Consider the following 26218-nt stretch of genomic DNA (forward strand, 5'->3'; position numbering starts at 1 on the left):
GTTGGCTAAGAGATATGAATAGCTTCCTGCATTGAGCACTTGCATAGAATGAGTATACCAAGATTGGATTTGTGTTTCACATGCCCCCATCGTGTATGCATATTTGAGTGCAGTATCTGTCACGTACTGCGCTGCCCGGACGGACCTAATGGAATATCCCGCTGCACACATCAATGCGGCTCTCCGATGCTGCCTGCACGACTTGAGCAGGATCAAAACCCTTGGCCGTTGACAACGGGTAGATCACGGCAAGTTGCAGTTGACCTACCCAATGTTGGGTTAGTGCCCGAGTCAAAATCCTTCCCACCCCTGGACAAGGAGATCCTTCCGACTACATACTAAGTTATATACGTCGTACTTTCTTTCAGCCGCATTTGGATGGCATGCCAAGGAATCACGAACACAGGCTGGTCCACCGTTCGAAAGAGTATGTAGAAGCACCTGGCACAGTAGGAAGAAGAAAGAGTTGTTTGAGAAAGCCATCATTGAGTGGGCATTGAATGTACTAGACAATATATAATATATGTACAGTACGTCCTGTGAAGGTAAGTGTATGTGTGTGTATGTGTGTGTATGTGTGTTTGTCGACAAGAAATGTAGAAGGTAAATGTGCACGTCTCTAGGTAGTCTTGTATGTTCGACAACACCGCTATGAGAACGCACGACGGAGGTATCTCAATCAAATTTCCACCAATCCAATATGTAATAAGCCAGACCCAAAGTCTGAAAACAACGCCGAGGCCACTTTGTGTGAAGTAATATTCCCATCACAAATCTATAACTATAGGAGCTTTTTTGTATATATATCTTTGTGTGAAGTATATATTTTTAGAAGTCGTGAATCATATATATCCAAGCCACCAACCCAGCCAAACGATGTAGCCTACTTATGTAGAGTACACGGCGACGTACTGGAGCTCCATCATGCTGCCGTAGCCGTCCATGGTGGAGTCGTTGGGGTTGCCGGGCCAGTCGCCACCGACGGCGACGTTGACCAGGACGTAGAGGGGGCTGTGGGCGAGCGTGCTCCAAGTGCCCTCGACACCGATGTCGGCGCCCGTAAGGGTGCGCCAAGTCTTGCCGTCGAGCATCCACTGGATGGACTGGGCCCTCCAGTCGGGGTTGGTGACGTCGATTTGCAACGCCCAGGTGTGGAAACCGTCGGCGGGCAGAGGTACCGTGCTGCCGCGGCCCGTGGGCTCGTTGCAGACGCCGCCGGGGAATTCGCCGCAGTGTGTCGTACCGTAGGCCACCTCGGACCCGGACACGCGCTCCATGATGTCGAGCTCACCGGCCAGGGGCCACTGCGTGCCGTGGCGCATGGCGTCGCCCAGAGCCCAGAAGGCGGGCCAGATGCCCTGCTGGTTGCCCGGCGCGTTGTTGCCGAGCAGGAGGCTGGACTGGATGAGCAGCTTGCCGCCGGGCGGGGGTGTCCAGGAGTCCTTCGTCTCGATACGGCCCGAGGTCCAGTGGCCCGAACGCGACTTCCGGGGCACCAGCTGCATGGTTTCTCCGCCGCTGATCTGGATGTTTTGGTTGGAGACCGAGTACGTCTGAAGCTCGTTGTTGGTGTTCACAGAAAGTGCGATGTTCCACTTATCGCTCGGGGGCGATCCGGCGGCGCCCTCGAAGCCATCGTGCCAAAGGAGCTTCAGTCCGTCGAGTGTGGGCGGTGCGATGGCTCCGACCAGGGCCGGGAGCAGAGAGAGAAGACTGCTGGTGGAACGCATGGTGATGGATGTATATATAGTGAGTGACCGTAGACTCTTTGAGCGTGTTGGTTAGAGTCTATGAGAGAGAATATAGTGATACGTGTGTCAAGTCAAGTATGGCAAGGAGGAAGAAGCCTGACTGGCAGGGGAGAGATGGTATCAATATGTAAATGGAGGTCGAAGAGGGCCACTGGGGGGCGAGGTGAAGGTAATGAATGTCGTCTTGGCAAGCAAGATAGTGAGAAAAAGAAGTGAACGTAAGTGACTGGAAACAGCACAGATGGAAAGTCAGAGGACGAAGGTGATCGTGTACTAGTACGAAGGGGAACTACAGCTCTAATATAGGACTACCACCTACCTACCTCCCCGCGGAAAGAAATATGCACCCTAGCTGGGGGGTGGTGGGTGGGCATGACTATCAGGTCAACATCCATAGCACCTCTCCATATTGGAACAAGTGCCGGGGAGGCCATAACGACATGGGGAGAGGAGGTATACCTTTGTGTGGTAAGTCTGGCCGGTTGCCCGCTTCCCGAACAGGTCAGGACTGGAGAGTGGACGGCTGCCAGCCATAGAAACCACGCCAAGTCTCATCTAATGCGGCCATTCGCTGTCGAACGCGCCAGGGTGAAAATGTCCGGCGGGAGGAGGCTCTGGGCAAAAGCTGGGCTTTCTTTGGCAGCATGGGTGGGTGTTGGATGGGCGGCGTTGATCGATTCAACCCCTTGATAACGACAGAAGTGGGTAGCATTGAGCGTCTGTTCCTGAACTTGGCCTAAACAGGGATCATGCAAGAAACCACAGCCACAAGCGCAAAAGGAAGTGTGCTGTTGCGCTGTGTGCTGCTGAAGGTGGGTGGGCCAGCCTGCCATTAGGGACGAGCGGACAAGCTTGACACTGCCTGATCTGCTGGAACTGGCGCGCCGTGCTCCCCACTCTGGCACTGGTGGCTCGGCATCTAGGGCTGGCTGGTTCCTGTGTTCGAGCCGACGAGGATCTTACAACGATCCGTTATAGATGGAGCTGTCGATTGGGGGAGAATCAATGCAGACTCCAGTCTGCCAGTCTCGAACCTGCTCGCTGGGAGAGAACACGAAGAGATCGACAGAAAGAGTTGCGTCTATCAAAGGAACAAAACAGGAAAGCTGGCGTTGCCTTGGTCGGCCTGAAAAAGATATTGTCGCGTCTTGGTACGCTATGCTGTCTGCTGTAATTAGCTTGGCCGTTCGTGGTGCATAAGCACATGTTTTCCGTTTTCCGTTTTCCGTGTTTTTCCTCCCCTGAACTGACCAACCTAGGAGAGTTCGGTCGAAGGTAGGCTTAGCTGGCCCAAAGTGAAACACGGCTGGACGAGAAGATGGGTAGACCCCGGCCAGAACCTGGGCAGGTTGGTGTGTAGGGGAGGTAGGGGGGCTGCCCCTCCAATGTCTTGGAAGCTTCAGGTTCTTCCAAAATCGGGGGGCAAATTGGCCAAATTCAAGCAACATGGTGCTCAGCCACGCGATGACCGACGAACTCTTTCCAAGCAAGTTTTCGGACGCATTTATATCTTGTCAATCGTTGCCTCTTGGAGCTGAAGCATAGATAAGATAGATCTATAAATTCTTTTGATCTTTTCAAAATGTGGACAAAGCTGCCAGGCTTCGAGACACTGCAGTTCGTGGCAGCCTACCAGGTGCAAAGCACGCAAGTGTCGAGACTGCGGCACTTACGGCAACTATTGTAGACCAACTGAACTGGGCGCTACCGCTGCAAGGGGTCGCTTCTCTCTCCCCTGATACCGAGCAATGATACATACCGGAAGCCGGACGGACGCGCTGTAGTCTAATCTAGTTGTCTCGACCGTCTTGGTGTCTCTTAGTGTGTGTCTGTAGCATCGTGTGTCTCTGGCATCTATCTAGTGGGAGTATACTCCGTAGACAGCTGAACTGTCAGTATGTCTTTGTGCGACTCAATTGTCTGATTCTGGTCTGCATTGTGCGCACTGCATCTCGCTAGCCTTAACCTAAGAATGTTCAACGGTCGGTAGTGGGACAACTGGCTAGCCGCCTTCCTTCCAAAATGCTTCTGGGAATAGCAATGAAAAACATATATATTAAGGGGACTCGTTAGTTCAGAGCTCGTAAATTGGATTGATTTCAATGCTGTCTTCAGTGACTCGATGGCCTCGCTCGACTTTACTTGACAAGTCACCCATCGTACCACTACTACACACATGCGATGCAACCATTTGGCCTCGAAAGATAGCTGGATGATAAGAAGAAAAATCTTTTCTCCTGTCTAATGCAAGTGTAGCCGACTGGTCGTTCCGGTGGCTTCTTTTTTACTACATAATGATGAGAAGAGAACTCGCTAGCGGTGGTGTTAATGTAGGAACGGTTTGCTAGTAGCTGAAGCCGTCCCTGACTTGTCGTTCTTCCGGCGAACGCGCGCGCCAATGAGGATGCAGAAGCGCCGTCTTGCAGCTTTGGCTCGAAACTGCCGATAGCACCAAGAGTCCAAGACCACCGAAGCGAAATAGCGCACCGTCTCATTGGGCTCTTCTCCTCCAAGAACGACAACACACGCATTGGAGACGAGAAAAAATAACGACAGGAAAATGTTTTTTTTTTATCTCGTTGTCCTTCCTGGTTCTCCATCGAGGCCAATCATCAAGACCGCGCGGGATTACGCGACTGGGGGGGTTCCTGTTGGGAAAAGGCCCAAAAGAAAGACCAGACGAACAGGACTCTCTGCCTCTCGCGTGTTTCAAGTTTCATGCCGGTACTTACTTGGCCTAAGCTGAGTGGCGATTCGACTTTAATGAGTTGATGCCGACTTCACCACCAATAGGCCAGGTCGAATCATCATCACCTTGTGGTCATAATCTGTTCAGGTACCGTTCCGGTGTGGCTTGTCTGCCAATCATATAGCGCCGAGATACTCCCGCGGCCGTCCACGTCACAAGCGCTGCATAGGTGACTGCATACATACTGCACATGTGCAAAGCACCTGCATAGCATACAATTCATGCCTTGCTGGACATGCATACTTATCTTTAGAGCATGAACCCCATCCACCATCCACGTTGGACATGGCCTCTTTCTTTTCTTGTCAGATCCCTGGCCTCTGAAAATTGATCTTGGACTAAGCTGTCCTTGTAACCGGGGCTTGGTAGGGCCCCGGGACTTAGGTCAACGTCGTATCAACCCATCCACGGTTAAATCCCGAAATAAGCCAACACGGATTCTCCATGCCTTCTCACAGACATGATCTACGACGTAACCAGATCAAGTGCTCTATATCGATCCCTCCAAGCCTTATCAAGTTATCGCAAATGTCTTGGCTATACCCACCTGCACCGTTGTACTATAATACGAATTTTCTAGTATAACCTCGTCATTGGCCAAAGTTCTGGCCAGAGTGTTGGGCATACTTGATTTCGGACCACCTTGTTCTCTCCCGTTTTGCCACATCTTAACTGCTCTGTTATTTGATCGAGTCCTGAGTTGTTACTGGAAGTGGGCGTATACCATCATCACGGCGGTATATACCGTTGACTGCGTTACATGGTCCGGGAAACTAGTCACACGGCTAAGAGCCGATCCTCTCACCTCTCGTCCTCTGCAGTTGGTTTCCCGGCTGGTCCCATTCGCAGCCTCCATAGTTCAGGTAGAAGAAGAAGGTGTCTGTTATAGCAAAAGATGTTCGAGTACCGGTACTTGTCGTGACTTTTCCTGAGGAAGTGCAGTAAAGGAGCGGATCTGGTGCCAACTCAGCTCCTTCATCCATCCTTTGAGATCCAGATCAAGGCGGGCACGACGCGGTCTGGACGCGGGCAACTTCACACCGACTGCCACTTTCGCTTCCCACACGGCCAAGATAGGTGGCAGCGAACCCGGAATCCGGAGAGGCCCCCGTTTTACTCAGTCTATGGGCTCAAGTATTGCGTATTCAATGGAACCCGGGTCGGGAACATTACGTTTTCCGTGGGTCCCATGCCAACCACCGAGGACGGTATGACGACTCCGTCTGAGCAACAGTATGGACTTTGACGTCTTCACTCGTTCGATTTTTTGCTCTTTTACTTAGAATCTTGAGGGAATCTGCGGATGCTTAGGCCTGCTGCTGCTGGAGTAGGCAGTTGTGACGACAGAAACAAAAAGAACGATGTTGGCGAACTCTTTCCTTCCATTCCCCATCGGATCCGGCCTCAACAGCATCTCGTAGAGATGAACAATAAACATCTTCGAGACAAAGTGCACTGATGTCGAGTGCCGAAGGGAATTATTGCTGACGTTTGATGGGGTCTCATCGATAGACTGTTTGGGTATAAGCGAATACTTGGAGCCGTCTTGGCCGCTCATATGAACATGCGCAACTTTCCAATGCTCATTCTCATCTCGACCGAACCACACATAGTCTTCTTCCTCCGATATCTATAACAAGGATGACAAAATGCACCATATTCTTCGCATTTCCAACACCCAGCTGAGATCACATAATCTTGTAAAACCGTACACCGCCATGTGTTCCTTCTACTACAGTGGTGACCTTCCACGCTGGGTTGTCACCAGACGCTTAGCCAATATGTCCGTATGCCTCTCAGTTCGGGGCCTTTGTTCCTATCCTGTGAATTCGGTTATACTGCTCTCGCCCGCTCCTCCTGAGTTTCCTATGCCACCGACTGGTGAACAACCATCCCGATGCGTACGACCATATGGCATATCATTCAAATCTTTGAGGATCGGATTTGAGTAGCAACATACACTAGACTGAAACCCCTATCACGCATGAAAGTGCTTACTTCATATGGTTCACCTTTTTACTTACACAGTTAAGGAATTTGGCATGACAACTTTCCTAAACTCGACTATATTGATTGCGAACCTTCTGATTTTATTGGACTCCAGAGCAGAGGCCCCTTGTGGCAATATGAGTAGTGCCTGCGGAAGCCCTCCTTAATCGCTAATGCGCTGCTGTTATACTCCACGGAAACATGTTCCTACCCAAATCGAGATGACGGTAATCTCGTCCTCTCCTTGGGCATTGGTCAGACCATCATCGTGATGGTGCTGCATCGCCAACCCGATAGCCCTCCATTGACCAGTATCGTAGTGTCCCTATCCTCGTGTGTGCCCCGATTCTGAACTCAGTCCACAATCTTCTCGACCCAATCTCTCCACGCCGCATCCTTGCAAAGCTCCTCCATAGCCGTGCCCGACATAGCCAACATCACCTCCAGCACGTCCGACTCCCGCGAGCTTGGCATCACCAGGACGGTGCCCTGACCCCAAAGCTTCCGACCCTTGCGAATGATCTCGGGCTTGCGCCGCGTGCTGCTGCTACCGCTGCTAGAAACAGCAGCTGGATCACCACCCCCTACTACGCCTTCGCTGCTATTATCCTTGTCCGCAAGTAGGCCAGGTATATCCCACACGGTGTCCGCGCCGGCAAGAAACCGGTGGGAGTTGAAGAGCAGGTTCTGCGGGGCCTCGAAGTCGTGGTCCATGGCCATGGCCGTGATGTCCGACACGGTCTCGAGCAGCGCCGCGCGCCGGCGCACGAACTCGGCGTTCATCGAGTCGAGCGGCCGTGCGATGATGGCGGCTAGCTCCGCCAACTCTTGTTTCTGTGGCCCTGCTGCTTCTACCGTATCTGCGTCTTCTTTGGTCGTATCTGAATCTTCTTGGGTGATACTACTACTGCTGCTGCTGGCCGCTTGCCAGAGTAACTGGGTGCTAGGCAAGATAGCTATGGGACACTTGATGGTATTGCCACAGAAGTCCTCAATGGCGTCGAGCGTTTCCTGGCCGAACCCGCCCCCTCTTCCTCCTCTTCCTCCTCCTCCTCCTCCTGTCTTGTTCTCCGTCGAAGAGGAGACGGAGGAGACGAACGAGGGCTTCCAGTCCGCGACTATGAGAAGCTGAGCCGCCATGTTCCTGCCCTTGTTTTTGTCATCGTTACCGTTGTCGTTCTTCTTTTCCCTCTTCAGTAGGTCTAACCAGTCACCCACGCCGGCCGCTCGCATGCGTGCCTTGGCCACGTAGGCCCATATCAGCACCATGAGTGCCACACTGGTCGAAGGCCGCTTGATAATGCTGCCTTCCCCGTCCCCTGCTCGCGCGATTGCCCCGCTCAGCTCTGCGAGCCTGGCCTTACTGAAATGAAAGATCTTTCCGTCCCGAGGGCTTCGGTTGGCAGGCAAGCAGTTCTTGATACCAAAATCTGGCCCCCTGTTTGGATCTGCAGTGGTCCATTCAGGCAGCATCTCGGCCAAAATCTCCTCATTGCTGAGCCCGTTGGTCTCGCGCAGGCAACGTACGCGCTGCTCGAACTCGGACGACGGCCGGCCTAGGGGAAGGTATTGGCTCTTTGGGAGGCGTCCTTGTTTGGGCAATATCATCTCCCCCCGGGAGCGGGCCGCCAAGTCGTCAATGAGGGCCGTGGCGACAACACCATCACTCATGGCATGGTGTATGAAAACACCCAGCAGGAGCCCGCCCGGGATGAAGATGGCGTGCACACGCATGACTGGAACGCTCCCCTCCCCCTCACCATCACCATCACCATCACCATCAACAATAGCGGGGTTCCCCGCCGGGACGAAGACGTCGTCAAAGAATAGCCCGGGCGAGAAACCGCCAGCGCGCAGCTCGTCGTACGTGAAAGCCGTGCGACTTCCGCGGGCGGAGGAGAAGGAAGTGGGCCGCAACTGCTGAACGCCAACTCTATGTTGCCCCCCTGGCGGAGCATGTACGTAGGCCAGGGTGTTTCGCTGTGGCGTGTTCTGGACGCGAAGGGCACCGGCTAGATGCGGGTTCTGCTGGATACAGGCGTCTACGCATTGCTGGAGATGGGCTACCGCCTCCTGGGCCCTGTCGTTCTCGAAGGGAAAGCAAAGTGTGAAGTTGACATACTCGCGAGGCGCCACCTGATTTACGATATGTAGAGGCTCCATCCCGTAATATGTAGATGGTTTTTGCACGAACGGCGATATATCGCTGGTCGAAGTAGAGTGGTAGAATTGGGTAGTGTCTGGAGCCCTGGATTTATGTATAGTTCACTGGAACTGCTCAAGAACGTGGACAGAACTATTTCCCATAGATAATGGACATCCCTTTAATACAGGTAGTTTTCTGGACGACATTGAATATAGATGCAAGCAAAAAAGGCGTTGAATACATACGTGAGTGTAGTCGACAAAATTACAAATGTGTAACAAACACCAACACATGCCATACCTAACCCATTTACTGGGGTGATCCTCCATTTTAACCTGGTTCATTCCGCACGATTGCGAATGTAAGAGCCGTCTATTTGCTCACTTCCCTCCATCATTGGCTTTGATTCGTTGGCGGCGGAAACCCCGTTCCGCTCCCCGGTATTCGAGCCAAACATTCTTAGCGAGTCAAATACGTGAGGCAACAAGCAAGGCAATAAGCAGTAGCACACTTTCGGGAAACTACCCCTGACTAGCTTGTCTGCTCCTCGATGGTATGCACCGTAGATCTTAAAGTGTGTAGGGGTGTAGGAGAAAAGGGTATAGTACAAGAAAGATCATCAAGCGATTACCTACTGAAGTAAGCATCTAAACTTTCAGGGGGGGGGGTCCCACTATGTTGTTGATGAGTTATGCTCTGCTGGGACTCCTGATTGGCAACCAACCGCCTAACTCGCGAAGGGGATGCGAGTGTAGCTTCTGACATGGCCCATGGAGCCAGTCATCTACTCCCTCCCACCATATAGATGCTGTATAATACGGTGCCGTGGATGTGCATCTGTCTGGAGCAGCCATTGCCGAATAGGTGGGTGGATCTAAGAATGGCTCCAAGTAGTGAAGGCGAAACTTGGGCTTGCCATAGGTATATCGCAACGTTACATGGTGAACGGCATATCTACGGGAACCATCGAGTTTTAAATATATGATTAACGAACTCATGCTCACCCATCGCCATTTGGAAGGATTTCCTGGTCTATATTATCCTCCATAACTTGGGTACAATACTTGAGAAAGCACATCAAGGAATAAGAGCCTCTTCACTTTTAACAACAATGCAACGGTAAGTATGTATGAACATCGTAATCAGCTGTGCCATTCAAACACCATAGTAAGCCTAATATCGATACCAGTAACAGTAATAATCTCACAAGCCGAGGAGACAGTAACAGTAGAATAAAGGAGGAAAAGGTATCCGTAATCCCCTCCCTTTCTCTCTCGCTCCCCCCTCGATTCGCCACCTGAGGAACAAACTCCCTCCTTTTCTATCAAATACATAAAAACCGCAGAAAAATTGCCCGATCTTCCCACTCAAGAGACTTTCTGTCCACTTTCCTAATTAGTGAAACCCAACATTTCCTCCCGGCTATAGATAGTCCGTCCATGACCCAAGAGATTGCTTGGTCCCGGGGATGTAGACTGACCCAGCTGGGCTGTGTATGCATTGTGTGTGTGTGTGTGCGTGTGTGTTGTGTTCTGGTATAAAAAGAAGGCAGATGATGTACTAACAAAAGAAAGTCCCGATAAAAGCCATATCAGTGACGCCGATCTACGGGGGAATTGAGAAAATTTTGTTTTGGGCGCATGGAACAACTTTTGCAACATGAAGCTCGTGTCGTGTCTTGTTCCCTTCCAACACATGAGAATCCTTCACAGCCGCCAAGAACAATGCGAGACTCGCAAGTAGCCGACCAACGCCTTGACATGCCCAATGAAGATGAATGGGGTCCGGAGTAACGGATAAGAGTAGATGCAATACCAAGATAAGAGAACCAATAACTCCACCATGGCTAGCAACGCGCGAGATGCGAGATGCGTAATGCGTAAAGCAGGACTGGTTCACAGTAGCTAATTGAGAAGGGTCCGAGACTATTCGGCGCCAATCTCTCCAGCACCTTCCATGAACGTTGACGGGTTGAAGTCGAACCCTCCGTCTCCGCCGTCGTTGTCATGGAGGAATGAGTCAAAGTCGAAGTCTTGGAGCACGTTGTCTGAAGTAAGGGGATTGGCGAATTCCATCCCACCAAAGTCGAGGCCCGTGTTCCCTATCTCAAAGGGCTGCGAGGGATCCTGGTGTACCGAGGGAGCGACGGGAGCCGGAGCCGGAGGAGCAGATGTCTGAGCGTTGGGCGCCGGTTGACCCGCACCAGGGTTCGGCCCGTTCTTGGCAAAGTTGCCAGGGTTGGCTGGGGTGATGGGAGTCGCAGGAGTGGGAGGCTCCGGTTCCTGTGATTGCTCCGCAGCGGGAGTCGCACCTGCTGCGTTGTTGGCCTTCTTTGCAGCCGCCTGGGATCAGCATTGTCAGCAACAAGAAATCAAAGGGGCACATCGCTGGAGTTTAGTTACCTTGCCCTTGGCACCTTTCGTGTCCTTCTTCTTGGGGGCGGCCTTGTTAGACTGCTGGGGTGTCGGGGGTGCCGCGTTACTTGGAGCTGGCGAAGACGGCTGTGTCCGGCCATTCGCGTTGCCGCCAGGCCCAGGAGCAGATGGTGGAGGCATGGCACGCTGCTGTGGTGTTCCTTGAACTGGGCCTTGAGGACCTTGGGGAACCATGGGGTTGCCGCCGTTGGGGCCCCCTTGCCATTGCATTTGTGGGCCTCCAGGACCACCTGGTTGCCCTTGTCTAGCAGCCATCATCTGTGGGTTCATCTGCCCACCGTTGAAGGTCTGGCCGGGGTGGGAGCTCGGTGGCCGCATACCGCCGTTCATCTGTACCATGTTCGGATCCATACCGTTTATGCCTTTGGCGTTGAAGAAATGAGGTCCGATATTGGGGTCACCAACATTCACATTCTGAGGCATGAAGCTCATCGGATTGGGGGAGCCACGAGACTGGCCACCTTCAGGAAGAGGCGATGGAATACCAGCAGGGTTCATCTGAGGAGTACCACGCTTCATCTGCTCGCTAGGGTTCGGCGAAGCACCCGCCCTACCGCCCTGCGGGGAAGCATCGGGGAATGGCTGACCGTTAGGCCCGGGAGGACCTCCAGGACCCCCGGGACCAGCGGAACCATCACCGCGGGGCATGCCACCGCCCAGGCTGTCTTGCTCTTGTCGAGCCATCATGAGGCGCTTCTTGTTCTGCTGCTCCAGCAGCATCAGCTGCATCTGGTAGTCTTGCAGCGCATGATTACTGCCACCACCCTGGGCATTCCCAGGGGCACCAGGTCGGAGAGGGCCGCCCGCTAGACCTTCGGCATTGTAGAAAGTGTTGAGTTCAGCGCCATTGGGCTGTGTCATCATGGGCGATCCTTGGCCTTGAGGGACTCCTGGGTTGCCCATGCCTTTGTTAGGCATCTGATTACCATGGTGACCGGCCATGTTCTGCGCGTATGTGGCAATGGATTTCTGCTGGTTGGCAGGGGGCTGGTTCTGGAAGTTCTGGAACTGCTGAGGGGTTAGTGAGGTCGGGTTTATGTTGTTGGCCATGAGCAGCTGGGCGGTCTGGGCATGTGACTGTGCGGCGGAAGTATTGCTGACCTGTTGTTGACCAGGCATGCCCTGCTGTGGTCGTCCGTTAGGCATCATGGCTGCCTGCTGTGGGTTGAAGGGAGTGTTGCCTTCCAGGCGTGGTCGTTTGTTGGGCGAAGGCGCATTTTCCGCGGATCCAGGCGATGTCGGCCGGCGGTTGCCGTCTATATCAGAGGGGTCACGCTGCATCTGGTTCTGCTTCTGCTGTTGAAGCATCATTTGGGGGCTGAGGGCATTGTAAGCACATGTATAGACATAGATGTATTAGAGGTCATGGGCATCAGTCTTACTTTTGGTTATTGGCCATGGCTTTCCTCGCCAGGTTGTTGTTTGGCATTTGCATGCCGTTGGCCATATTGCGCATCATAGGGTTGAAAGGCATACCGCCGGCCTGGTCTGGTCGCATACTGCGCAGCAGTTCTTGCTGCTGGCTCTGCTTTAACCGATTTTGTGTCTAATATTCTGGTTAGCGGATGCGGGAAAGGAATACCATTAGCTTCAAAAGGGGTTATGTACCTGGGTGTGGTTGATATATTGGCTCACTTGCACGTTATTGTTGCCCATGCGATTACGCTGAGCGAGATGCATATCCCAAAAGAGGCCAAACCACTCGTAGAGAAAACACGTATCGGATGACGCGATCAAAGGAGTCGGAAGGTCCTTGGAATCTACGTCGTGCTTATGGTCGATCTCCATCGAATCGTCAGCTACTCCATTTAGAGCGTTCCCGTTCTCATCGCGTCGGCTACCGGGGCTATCCTTGGACACATTGAGCGGCTGGTCTGTCCTCAGGAGAGATCGCGCGCAATCAACCATGCCTTCTTTCAGAAAGTAGTCGTAAATATACGTGTTGAGCATACACCGGTGGTTACGATCATTTCCTTGCATTGGCTGGGCAGGTAGCGCGCCATTCCCATTGTTCATGGCCATGGGTATGGGTGCACCGCCGACTGGTCCGCCCATGGTGCCCATGTTGGCCATGTTCACGTTGTTCATGGTCCTATTTGTCGGAGCTCAAAGCAGACTGCGTCTGCGGTCATCCGTAAGGATTGATCAGCTAAGCGAGAGGTCGATGGGCAGCTCTGCAGTTGATCTAAACAAGGGTCGCGATGCAAGGTTTGTATTCCGGCTCAGAACGCGTAGAGTTCGTGTCTGAAATTCGAAATTCGGTCAAATGAATCCAAAACAATATCGAGTTTGTCGATAAAGGTGAAGCGCCGATGATGATGACGGGAGATCGTAGATGCAAGATTCGCGGACGCGATGGGTGCGTGCGTGCCTTGTCTGGTCGGATTGCGAAAGGGGTAGATTGAGCTGGTCGGTGGCGCGGTGAGCGACAATAAATATACAGTTGACGTCGTCAAAGTGTCGTTGTTATCGTCAGGATCGTGGAGGGATGCGCAGCGCTCGAGAATGATTTGAGTAATGAGGTGTTTCCTGGAAACTAGACTGCGCTGCCTTGCAAGCTGAAGGAAGAAGGCGGCAGGGCAAGTGGGTTGTGTGTTGGATGGGTGTGTGGTGGTATCGGTCGGAGAAAAAAAAAGGCAACGGAGGACGGGCTTTTGATTTGACTCTGCCTATCAGACCCCAGTCTCCCTAACAGCTACGTTTCGGAGATTGAGACCTAGAGAAGTGTAGAGGCTTGTTTTGGACCGACAAGACGACGGTAGAAACTGGGGGAAAAAGAGAACTGCAGACAGGATGCAGGTACGATGCGACAAACATCCAACAGGCGGACAGATCCAGGGTAGATGGGAATATACAGGCGGAAGCCCAGGGTCAAGGTCAACTTGCTATGATTGCCAGGTCTGGGGTAAGTTGGGGGCGGTAGCGTAGAGCTTGGTAACTAATTTTGGAGGGGGGGATGATGGACGAGTTGTCACTTGGGGGCGGACGTGGCGAGCACACAGTCGCGACACAAGATGGTCAGCAGACAGGTCGAAATCCTAAGTCGTGGTCGTACCAGCGATAGCCGCGAGTGGTGCGATGGGGAGGGAGCTGGTGATGGTTGAGGGCACCCCCGATTATAGATCAACCGCGTAGTGGCCGTGGCCGGTCGGAAAATGGTGGCTAAGTCGCGATGCGGAATGGGGTCTGGCGAGGCAGACGGGCCTGGAGACGAGAAAGGTCGCGCTTGATCAGAATCGGCGTGGAAAAGGCGCAGGGCGGTCTTGAATGGAGAGATGCGATAGAATGCAAAGTGATGTGGTATGATGCGACACGACACGACACGGCAGATGGACAGACACTTGCCTGAACTGGTCTTCCGAGTCTTCTCGACCTGTCGACCGATCAATTGAATGAACGGCGGCGGGTGCAGTCGGAGACGAAAATTAAAATATGGGAAAACGAAGGCCAAAGGGCTCAGCAGATATCCTTCCGTATCTTTTCTCTCCTGCTTCTTTTCTCTCGCGCTCTATCCAGTGTCGCGCAGTTGTCGTCGTCCCGCTCATTCAGCTCTGGAGAATGTCCCTAAGGGGATGGGTACGAGGCAAAGCAGGCAGGGTGGTGCGGTTGCTGGGACTTACAGGAGGAATTGGGAGAAAAAAATGGGCGCGATGGGGAACGGGGGGGCTGGTAAATGGCGGAAGTTCAGTTCGGAACTCACCCTTCAGAAAAAAAGATCAACCGCCAGGATAATTGATAGCGCGACTGGACGGGATTTGGAGCTCGGGCAGGTTGCACAACGAGCCACGAACCACGGCCGTGACAATTAAATATTGCCCGAGTGAGAAACGACGACTCGGAAGTACGCACGTACGCACTTTGTAGGATATGTTCTGTTCCTTACTGCGCTTTTCCTTCAACCAAGAAGAAGAAGATGGGGCGATGGCACAAGAAGCAATTCCGTGACGGTTTAGTCGTTAGAGGGCGGCTTGCGCTGGGCTTTGGCTCCCGTCTTCTGCTCTGTCAGGCCGCCTGGGAGACTGGCCCTGGCCCTGTAGGCGATAGTAGTATGCGATAGGAAGGTACCTGAGGCTGGCGTATGATTTGTAAGGCGAGCCGGGGTTGAATTTAATTGTCTCCCACTATAAGAGGCCAATTCGGTAAGGTCGGATCGCAGACAGCTGCTGCGCTAGCATCAAACATTAAGACAGATCGTTCGACGAAGGAGAAGATATGGGGGGTAAAAACAATGGGAGGTGGTGAGGTATGATAATAGGTAAGGTGGGTGAAGAAATTGGGTTGATGCTGTGTGGGCTCAGTCAGTCAGTGAGTCGTTGCTTAGGCCATTCATCGAGTACAGTGAGAGTGCGTCCATGTCCGTCTAGGTCTACAACTGATGCCAGCAGCAGTGCGGGTGGTGCAGTCTGTACCGTAACTCTAGGAGGAGCATGCAAGTACATTTAGTAGTATGCTACTATACAATTGCGACTACATACCCTAACATAAGCTACATACAGATGATTGATTCATGCCTCGTTGCTCCTCCCTACCGAGCACACTTGAACTGCTCCTAACAGCGTACATAGTGCGCATGTATGTATGCTCATAACACATGGCGAGAGTAGGTCCTGTACGGAGTAGCCAGATATCAAATGGGATTGATCGACTGGAACCAGATGAATGGGGGGAGATGAGACAGGGCAGACAGCTTGCATGCTCACAGAAAGCTTCAAGCAGCTTGGCCGGTAGCAGTGCGAATATTTCAGAACGGCCAAGCCCCATCTTCACGGCATTAGCGTGATCATTGCTGCGTAGTTCTCATCACGGTATCCACACTTCAGGCCGCTAAGGCAGCAAATAGTCTTGGCAACACTACATCAAATTTCAGGTTCATGATACGAGTTACATACAGACGGGAGGAGTCTTCTGGAAGCCTCAGGAGTTATGTAAGAGCCTGGGTGATTTGGGTGACAGAGATTATCTATGTTTGCGCCGTCGGTGGTTCCATGACAGACGGTAGATATGACTTAATCTAACAAATTACTATGGCCGCAGGTGTTATTACATACTACATAACGCATCATGCTGGTGGGCAAAGAGAGATGATCGCTAAGATTTGGGGCTCTGATGCACGAGTTGCGGCGTCTGGAACATCTGAAAATCCGCTGGTCAACCAAACCTTGTGATTTCTATTTTTTCATAGGATGAATTCATAGGTCACATAGGACTATGGGCACCTAGCAAATGCCCGTAACACTATGGAAACATGGTGTAGAGACATATCCAGATAGCTATGCGAAAACCGACACTTGTCGTGCTGGTGAGATGTGTGTCCTGGCCAGCTGCTCAGTAGCATGGACCTCAGACTCGTCCTCCCAACCTTAAATCCGTCTTACATCCCCGACATCAGCATGTCAGTCGACCACAACAATTCTGCAATTCAGGCTCCTACAAATTGCAATCCGCATATGCACGAACAGTTTGTCGGTTTCTGAGCCACACGAGCTTACAGCACGTGTATGCATGTGTCAACGTCAGTGGTTGGTTTCTATAGGGGAGTGCGAATGAGGCTGGAAGAGAGAGCTTTTGGTTGCGCATTCAGTGACCAAGTAGCCGGCGCATGAAGCTTGGTACCCCACACAATATAGCGATTGCTTCCGCTCCCTTTATTAGATCATGCCATCAAATGTCACGATATATGTAATAAAGTGGGAGCATCCATCGGGTTCTGGGGATCGACACCGTGGTTGCGGCCCACCACCCACTTAACGTTAAAAGGTTGTGTTTCCCAGTATTTTCCCAGCAGGCAGGCGGGCAGGAATCGGACTTGGTATTGAGACCCCTCCCGGTTTTCTCAGGGTCCTTTGGGGAAATATGATCTTCAACTATTGGGGTAAAGACTCGAGACATTTAGATAGTGTGTGTTTCAATGTTTTGGTTTTCGTATACATATCACATTTCCTCAACTTGAATCGACGACAGCGACGTACAGAGTCAATCGATCGCATCAATGGAATTGAACCCATCTGCAGCAACCCCTCCTACTGTCATGACATGACTAACAACCCCGATGTGATAACGATGATGATGTGCATGCAGCGCAAATCCGACAAGCCCCCAGTTCAGCCTTAGCCAGCCTGGCGTATCACCAACGCAGGTACCATGCATCTTATCTCAATCGGCGTTTATATTTGGAAAAGTTGAACCCCTAGCAACACTCACCGTCACAGCCATCTGTCTGTGTCGCCTAATCTGGCAGGAAATAGATTGGCCTGCATCAGGGATCCGTACATGCTACAGCTAATCAATTTCTTCTGCAAGATCCCGCCGGGTGTTGAAGAGAAGAAGTGGACATGACGGGGACGGGGATCGGCAGGAGGCGGCGCGTACCGCTAACAGAACTACCGATGTAGCGGGAAGGCTGAGCTGGAGTAGATCCAGGATATGCACTAACAATGGGTAATAAGTCAATTCAAGGTAGCAAGAAAACGCCACAAAACTCAATGATGCCGAGACATGGTGCATTTGAGACGTTGGGCTGTAATTATCGAGCGCGAATAGTTGTGATCTTACACTCTAATGCTTATCAAGACGACAGTCGCCTGATTACCACCATTCGATGGACGCCCACCTGAGAGGGACTATCGGCCGCATGCATCTGCAATTCGGGACGAACCCACGACGCGTTTTACAAAGGGTATATGCAGCAGATATCCACAGCTCTAGAAAAACCCCTCCCTAGTCTAGCATCATATATGTCCGCATTCAGACCGCACCTCCCGGCATGTCTCCAAGCGCCAATGCTTCAGGTTTGTGTGTTGGCTGATGCATCGTCCTCTATCATTACCAATATGACCGGCTCTCTGCCAATGGGTCTCCCAATTGCGCAAAAGTCGAATAAACGCCATTTCCCAAACCGTCCTATGAATAATACTGCCTAATCATCTTCCGGGGGAAGCTCGTCTTCGATATAACGAATCAAGCTTATCCGCATTTCGGTGGTGTCGTTGCCCCGCAGCACATCGCTGATGAAATGGGCCTCGACCTGCATTTGCACCATTTCCAGTGCGCCACGGAGCACGCCGCAGAATATGTTGGAATACCAGAGCTCGTCTTGTGCTCTTCCGTCATCGGGGAGCTCCACGAAGTCTGCTAGTGGGTTCTCCTCGAATACTAGCGAGAACTGCTTGCCGTCTCCTGTCCAGTTCGTGATAGTCGGGGTGATGTTGAGAAAGATCTTGAAGCCAACCTAAAGACAGACAAGTGACCAGGGTAAGCTATTGAGCTCGCAGGCCTCGCATTTCAGATCAAACTGACCTTGGCAATCATCTCGGCGGTTTCGCGGAAGTTGGAACATCGTCGCATCGTGTTGGATTTGGCGAGATAATCTTCGATGAGGCGCAGGCCGATGTTGTAGCCCATACGGTCCAATTGTTTGTTGACCTCGACATAGTCGCTCTCAAAATCCTTGCATAGTTGCGCAACGATGGTACCGTATGTGAGAGTCACTAACTCGGCGTTGACTTTATCAATGCGGCCTCTGTGTGTCGTATGTCAGGTGAGTTACTATTATATCGATGGATCCAGCCGGCGACTTACTTCCAAATTCTGTAGCAGGAGTCCAGTCAATCCAAGTTCAGGCGATAAGGGTAGGTGTTTGCTTACTCTTCGCCCACTCGGGCTGCCTTGTTTGCGGACATGCTCGCTCGTCGAGCTTATGCAAGTCGTAGCGCTATCTAAATGATGAGTCAAAGAGGGAAAAGAACAGCCTATGGTAGAGACACGCAAGTTGGCGCCGCTAACATCAAGAAATAGAGAATGCCCGCGTGTTCGCGATGTTGGATCATTCAATGGCGTACACTCTGGCGTAGTGTAGTGGCAGTAACTGAAAGCGGTGAAAGTTGGATTCGTGGGGGCCCCGCTCTTCCACTTACATAATCTGTCGGTGGTCGGTGCCCGTCATGGGTACCGTGCTTAGGTACATCCCACTTTCGTCGGCGAGGAATATCTCACTCACCGACATGTTTTCCTTGCGACGGCGGGAGCCAGGAGCTACATTTTGAAGCTAAGAGTAGAGAAAGAGAGCTCAGCAAGTTGCTGATTGCAATCGACCATAGCCTACTAACGCGCCTCAACCAGAAAACGACGGCCTGCTCGACGACAAAAAAAAATAGAACGCGTCGGAACATTCCTAGAAGATACCTCTCCTCGCCAGGCACCCTTTTCGTCACCTCCTTCCGCCATCATTCCAACATTAACCTCGAATCGTCCATCGCCAAATAATAAGTCACGCTCGGCAATATGTCTGAGAAGCGCCCCCGTCGCCCGTCTGATGACCCTGGCGGTGCTGGTCAATTAGTAGTGAAGAGACAGAACTTGGGAACAACCACAACCCTCGCCCGCAGAGATGGATCTGCTGCAGGAACGTTAATACAAGCTGTATGTGGAAGTAGACGACGCAATGCACAGTGGTGATAGATACTGACCTCATCAAATAGGTCCCGCGAACTAGCAATCTCGAGGGACCGTTAATGGAACTTACAGGCCATGAAGGAGAGGTTTTTGCAGCAAAATTCGACCCCCGAGGTCACCTCCTTGCTTCGGGTTCGATGGACAGGAACATCATGCTTTGGAGGGCTGGCGGTGACTGCGAAAACTATGGCATGCTAAGTGGACATAAAGGAGCTGTTTTGGATCTGCAATGGTCGCGCGATTCGGAAATTCTATTCTCTGCCTCAGCCGACATGCATTTAGCAAGCTGGGATCTGACATCGGGTCAGAGGATACGTCGCTACGTCGGCCACGAAGAGATAATCAATACCCTGGATATCAGCAGCCGAGGAGAGGAGTTGCTGATTAGCGGCAGCGATGACGGAACCATAGGCATCTGGGACCCCCGCACGAAGAGTGCCGCCGACTACATCGAGACGGATTTCCCTATCACAGCGGTAGCAGTATCGGAAGCTGGAAACGAGATCTACTCGGGTGGCATTGACAATGATATCAAGGTTTGGGATGTGCGGAAAAAGGCTGTCGTATACTCCATGCTCGGCCACAACGACACGGTCACCAGTCTGAGGGTATCCCCTGATGGCCAGTCCCTCCTATCTTTCTCGCACGACTCAACCGCTCAAACCTGGGACATTCGGCCATTCGCGCCCACCGAACGCCATCTTCGCACCTTTGATGGCGCCCAAGTTGGCATTGAGAAGAACCTGATGAAGGCTAGTTGGGATAAAAGCGGCAAGAAGATTGCTGCTGGTGCTGGCGATGGTACTGTGGTGATCTGGGGCAGCGATACAGGCAAACTGCTCTATAAGCTCCCTGGACACAAGGGCACAGTCAACTGCGCCGAATTCATCACCAACGATGAACCACTCAGTAAGAACTCTGCAATTTATCGTAACTGGACGCTTTGCTAACAAACTTGCAGTTCTCTCAGCCTCTTCAGATCGCAGATTACTCTTGGGCGAGTTGCGATGAAATAGACTTGTGTCTTAATTACCGGAACTTCGAACCATGGTGGTCCACTCGCAGGCCTCGGATGGCCCACGAGAAGGTCAAGGGCAATGTAGGCGAATTCCTACAGCACGCGCAGATGTCGTGCCAACCAAGGGTCGACTGGTGTCCCGTCGGATCCAAGTATGCCAGGGCCTATCCCCAACGAAATGTCCATGATGCAACGTAATGCACCATCAATGACAGGCCGGAACCCAAGCAACCCCTTGTTGGGTTGGTGGTCCCTTTAGTGAGGGAGTGATATAAACTCGAGGCGGGGGATCTTGTGTGTAATGACTACATAAGTAGAAGGGCGGACCAGCCGAGCATTCTCCCCAAGGTACGGGATGGGGAAGATGGGGAAATGCCTGGAGCTCGCATTTACATACCCTACAGGTGATCCATCTTAGAGCATGGGCAGTCTTCACCATCCAGTAGTGCAGGGTAGACATAGATACCCCATGTGGCTTCTGCCCAGAAGGCTTGCGTTGAAAACAAAATCTCAAGATTCCGAAACTATCATGAATTGTTGATGGAAACCCGACTCTAAGGTTCATGACGATGTGGTTCTAAGCCTCAGCAACAAGGACCATCATTTTGGTTATGTTTATAAACATAAGTAGCTCGAGGTATGGAGATGGAGTAAAGAGGAGCTGAGCTATGTTTAATTCATCTTAACTTTTTACTTTTTTCCCTATCGCAGGTAATGGGTTCTCGGAGTTTGCCATCATTGCTATTGACGTTATTCAGCCTGCAGTTTTTATGCTTATAATCGTTGCATACTTTCCTACTTACTACTAGTACCGTAGAATATTACGACTACTACTTAGTAAGGTAAAGTTTAACTCTTATATAAAGTATTACGCTAACGTAATCTACGGTTTAATTAAATATACTGTTTAATTAAATACTTTTTTATAATTTCTTATAATTTATATTTTATTCTTTATACTTTTATTACTTATAATAAGTTAATAAAAAAAAGAATAATATATAATTAACGTTTTAAGCGCTTTAAAAAGACTTTAAATTAAGCGTATAATTTATAATATAAATATATAATATCTTTTATATAACTTTACGTTACTAGTATCGTAGTAATATTTTACGACGAGATATATAATCGTTAATATAAAAGCTTACGAATTTTAAAGAGTAATTAATTATATAATATATAATCAATTTAAATTCGCGATCGTTTACGCTTTAAATAAGTAGTATTAAAAATATAGCGAATCGATTATTTTATTAACGCGATGCGAGACGCGTCGGCATTAATTACGCTTTTAACTTTATACGATAATAACTAGACCTTTAGACGCGTTTTAATTAAAAAATCGATTATTAAAAAGTCTTTTATAAAGATCTCGACGCGTATTACGCGTAGTTTATTTTCGTATAGAATATAATTTATAAATATAAGATTTAAAAGAAGGATATGTATAACTTTAACGAGACCGACTTTTTTATAAGTTAAATCTCGTCCGAAATAATCGTAACCACCTCCGATCGATACGAGAGGCCTAGGGTAATTTAATAAAGGAACCGGGAATAAGTTATAGTTATTTAAGGCGTCGGATTATACGGTTATGCTATCCCTCTATATATTATATTTACTAGGAAAACGTACCTCTTTTCCTAGTACGAAAATAGCCTATTATTAAAGGACTAGGTAATCGTAATTACTAAAAATGGCTAGACTATAAACGAGAAAAGCGAGGACTAGATTTAATATTTCGATAAGTATATAAAGTCTTATACGAAAAGTATTTATTATTTATTAGTCCTTAACGACTATAAGAGCTATTACTTAATAATTTTCAAGCTTTATTATAAAAAGAACTCGATTATTATATTTTATATATTTTCTTATTCGTCGTATAAATTCTAACTTTTTAATATCGGCTGTTTTTATACGTTAAAAAGGTCGTATAAAAAAGAAATCAAAGGTTTTATACGAGCGTATATTACTTATATCTTAAAGGAGGACTTTTTACCAGCGTTTTTAAAAGCGTTCTAAGCGATTTTCACCGTTTTAAATATTTAAGAAGGTTTTTAAAGGGTAGGATTTATACCGTACGATTTAAAACATATTATTTTATAATTAAATATAAAACTACTGAAAACACATAATCTATACTACTATAAACTACGGTCGGCACTCGCAGGGTTAGCCCTTTATTAAGCTACCTGCACGCGGCCTTTTTTTTAAAAGGAAAACATTATAAGAGTAACGAAATAAGCGTTTAAGTATATATTAAAGAGTATATATTCTTAATTAGTTTATTATATATTAAAAAATATCGCGAAATTAATATTATACCCCTCTATTATAACGAACGCTATCTAAGTTTTAAGAAAAACCTAGTAAGACGTATTAAAGTTTATGTTTAATAATACGAAAGAGTATTAAAACGTGCGATAAAAGTCCGCTTCTATTAATATAATAAGCAATAGCTATAAAAATAAAAGTGATTAAAGTATATAAATTTAAAAGTATTTATAATAGTTTTATTAAAACTATTTACTTTATTAATAAGTTAAATTAATACTTAAATTAATTATTAAAATAAAGAGCGTCTATATAAAATATATAGGGAATGTCCGTCGTTATATATCCCGTCCCTCCTTTACTGATCCATGCCGGATCACGTTATATACCGTGATCCGTCGTCCCGGATCACTAGGAGCGTCGTGATCCTGTAGCTCCGGGATCACTGGGAGCGTCGTGACCCTGTAGCTCCTTATCTTATCGGCACGTGACTCCGTTCTGTCTGTCCAACCTGTACTGCCCCTTTCTGCCCGTCCACTCCTGTCTGTCCATCCTGTGCCATCCTCCGGGTGCTGCCCTGGGTTGGCCGTGTACGTTTGTCGTTATGGTATCGGTCATCGTGGTTAGTATGGTGGACTCTTGTTATCGCAGGTGGGGTTGTAAGTGCTGACTGGCGGGGTTAATAACCGTTTATTAATTCGTAAGCGCTTCGGGTTATCTTAGTTCCGTCCCGAGGGTGGGTACTGGCCGCATTGTCGGGTCAGGTTATAATATCTATATTATATAATTAATTGTCCGTGCCTCAGGTCGCGATTTCTTAGCCCTGCTACACGTCCTTTAATTTCGTCGCTACTATCTTTAATAGATAGAATTCTAATAGGGCGAGATATATTCCTTAATTGGTTTTTTCTACTATTATATATAACTTTACTTAACTTTTTAATCTTTTACCCTTCGAGTTTATATACTTTAATAATAAGCTCTTTTATTTATTAATATTTTAATTTAGTTTATTTTATTATATTATTTTATTACTTTTAATCTCGTTTTAATATTGTTTTAACCTTTAAACTTATAAAATACTCGATATATAAGCTTTAAAACTAAATTTAATACTATGTTTTTATTATAATTATAAAACTATAGATTTATTAATATTATTAAAAGTTTAACGAATTTAATATTAATTTTTTATCGATTAATTAATTATAAAGAAAACGGTTTTTAAAACTATAAGTTTTAATATTAAAGAGTAACTTTTTCTTATTTTTAAGTCTTTATACTTAAAATATACCGTTAAAAATCCGATATTATTTATTACTAACTTATCGAGTATAATTAACTTAAGGTATTGAAGAAATACCGTTTATTAAAGAGCCTCGATTATTATTATCGTTATTATTTTAGTTTTAGTTTTAAATTCGAGCAGATTAGCTTTATAATTTTAAAGATCGTCGAATAATAGGCTACTCTTATAACTAAGACGTTAGTATAAGATCTTAATTACAAGGAGCACGATAACATTATTAAAGTATTAAAATATTATAATATAAGCCGGTTTATTATTAAAATTTACTAAATATAAAAGTAATCGAATCTATACGTCGTTTAAAAAAATCGACGGTATCACACCTAGAATCGAGGGTTAAAAAAATAATTAAAGTTATAAAAAAATTACAACTTTAATTATTCTTTTAATTTAATTTAATAATTATATAAATTTAACGCGAGTAAATTTTATTTATTAAATCGTCGCCTAGTTTTATCTTAAAAACTTTAAATATTATAACTACGCGAGCGTTTTATCTAAAAATATAAAAGTTTACGTAAAACGTCTTTTTAATACGCGGAAACTTAATTAATAAAAAGAAATGCTCGGGGTCTAATATATAACTTAATACGAATAATATTATAAATAAAGTATTATACTTTAAATTAACTTATAAACAATTATTAATACCTTTATATCTTAAAGTAAAAATTATTAAGCTCTTTTTAATAATAATATTTAATTTAAACATATTTATAACGATTCGAATTATTAGGTTAAATTCTTTTATCTTAGCTTAATTTTAGTTCCGATATACTTATATAGTTTTTATTACTACTAATCCTATATACGTTATTTATAAGTTATTATTTACTTAAATAAATCTTATCGATTAAAAAAGCACCTCTTAAATACCTTCTTAAAGCTGTACAAAGGTTCCTAGGTCTATATTCGCCTCGAAATCTACGGCAGTCGATACTTTAAAAAGATCTAGTTTAAAGAGTTATATTATTTAGCCTACGATCTTTATATAATACTCTTCCCCTATTTATATAATTATTATTTTTAAATTCGTAACGAACTCTTATATTAAATGTGGTATAATTTTAATAATAGCTAAGCTTACGCTTATAATAACTAACTCTTTTTCTTATATCTTATTTACTTTTAAAATCGAGAAACTAGTATAAATAACTAATTAAATAATATAATATTCAATAAGAACGAAAATTAAAAAAAAAATTAAAAAAGTTATATTTATAAGAATTACTAATTAATATTAAATTCTAAGAAATAAAAAGCGCAGTATTAAATATAAAGCATATTTAAAAAAAAGGCACGGGGCTTAAAATAGAAAACGAGGAAAGAATACCGGTTAACCTTTTAATTTTAACTAGCACTTTTACTAGCCCTTTTTTTTCTCTTTTTCTTAATAAGTCTCTTTTTTTTATAACTATTTTTCTCGTCCCTTTTTCTTAATTTTTTAATTATTATTATAGTTTAATTTTCTCGATTTTTTTACTTAAAGAGTCGTTTTTTTAAATAATTAAATATAAATATCTTAATAATAATAATTTAATTCCGATTTTTAAAAATAATATACGTAAATAATATATAGATTACATTAGTTTTATATTCTACCCTAGCGGAGTTCGTAAAAGTATGCCGACTTTTAATATTATAGCCGCGATAATAAATACTTTAACATCTCCTTTATTCTTATAAATAATGCTTATAACTAATTATACCGTTTAGTTTTTATCTCACGTCTATATTATCGTATCTAAGCGTTATTATTAGTAAAATTACGTACGCTAGAATATATCTCGTAAAGGAGTTGTAGACTTTAACTTTTAATAACCCGTAGTTTAAATATTAAATAACCGATAGAACCTTCGGCTTATTTTTATAGTATCTATTACGGGCACAGTTTAGGGAGAGCTCCTTTAGCGCCTGTTTTATCGAAATAACCGCATTATTAGGCTCGTAATTTAAAAAACCGGACATCTTAATACCTTTTCGTATAAATAATATATAATTATCCGGATTAATAGCACTTTTTCTAGATTACTTTTTTATAATTATATATTAATTTACTAATTAAAATCTTTTATTTACGGTAATTATAT

The 26218-nt window shown here is 47.1% G+C and overlaps 5 protein-coding genes across 5 annotated transcripts; 1 reads left to right on the top strand and 4 right to left on the bottom strand.

Moving 5' to 3' along the window:
- Nucleotides 1–887: 887 nt before the first annotated feature.
- PG994_002857 (glycosyl hydrolase family 16) lies at nucleotides 888–1730 on the bottom strand (the record flags this gene model as incomplete). Its single annotated transcript, XM_066854266.1, has 1 exon — nucleotides 888–1730. One exon carries the CDS (start codon nucleotides 1728–1730, stop codon nucleotides 888–890), a length of 843 nt encoding a protein of 280 aa, XP_066720121.1.
- A 5113-nt stretch (nucleotides 1731–6843) lies between these two features.
- On the bottom strand, nucleotides 6844–8652 carry PG994_002858 (uncharacterized protein; the record flags this gene model as incomplete). The annotated part of the gene is made up of 1 exon (XM_066854267.1): nucleotides 6844–8652. One exon carries the CDS (start codon nucleotides 8650–8652, stop codon nucleotides 6844–6846), a length of 1809 nt encoding a protein of 602 aa, XP_066720122.1.
- A 1908-nt stretch (nucleotides 8653–10560) lies between these two features.
- On the bottom strand, nucleotides 10561–13158 carry PG994_002859 (uncharacterized protein; the record flags this gene model as incomplete). The annotated part of the gene is made up of 4 exons (XM_066854268.1): nucleotides 10561–10977; nucleotides 11038–12388; nucleotides 12453–12616; nucleotides 12679–13158. 4 exons carry the CDS (start codon nucleotides 13156–13158, stop codon nucleotides 10561–10563), a joined length of 2412 nt encoding a protein of 803 aa, XP_066720123.1.
- Nucleotides 13159–17986: 4828 nt separating this feature from the next.
- PG994_002860 (trafficking protein particle complex subunit 3) lies at nucleotides 17987–18749 on the bottom strand (the record flags this gene model as incomplete). The annotated part of the gene is made up of 3 exons (XM_066854269.1): nucleotides 17987–18298; nucleotides 18367–18589; nucleotides 18715–18749. 3 exons carry the CDS (start codon nucleotides 18747–18749, stop codon nucleotides 17987–17989), a joined length of 570 nt encoding a protein of 189 aa, XP_066720124.1.
- A 601-nt stretch (nucleotides 18750–19350) lies between these two features.
- PG994_002861 (WD40 repeat-like protein) lies at nucleotides 19351–20532 on the top strand (the record flags this gene model as incomplete). The annotated part of the gene is made up of 3 exons (XM_066854270.1): nucleotides 19351–19488; nucleotides 19548–20430; nucleotides 20483–20532. 3 exons carry the CDS (start codon nucleotides 19351–19353, stop codon nucleotides 20530–20532), a joined length of 1071 nt encoding a protein of 356 aa, XP_066720125.1.
- Nucleotides 20533–26218: the final 5686 nt, after the last annotated feature.

The sequence above is a fragment of the Apiospora phragmitis genome, assembly GCF_038363925.1.
Source record: "Apiospora phragmitis strain CBS 135458 chromosome Unknown utg000003l:1.0-2676785.0:1.0-2680665.0, whole genome shotgun sequence".
NCBI classification, from domain to species: Eukaryota; Fungi; Ascomycota; class Sordariomycetes; order Amphisphaeriales; family Apiosporaceae; genus Apiospora; species Apiospora phragmitis.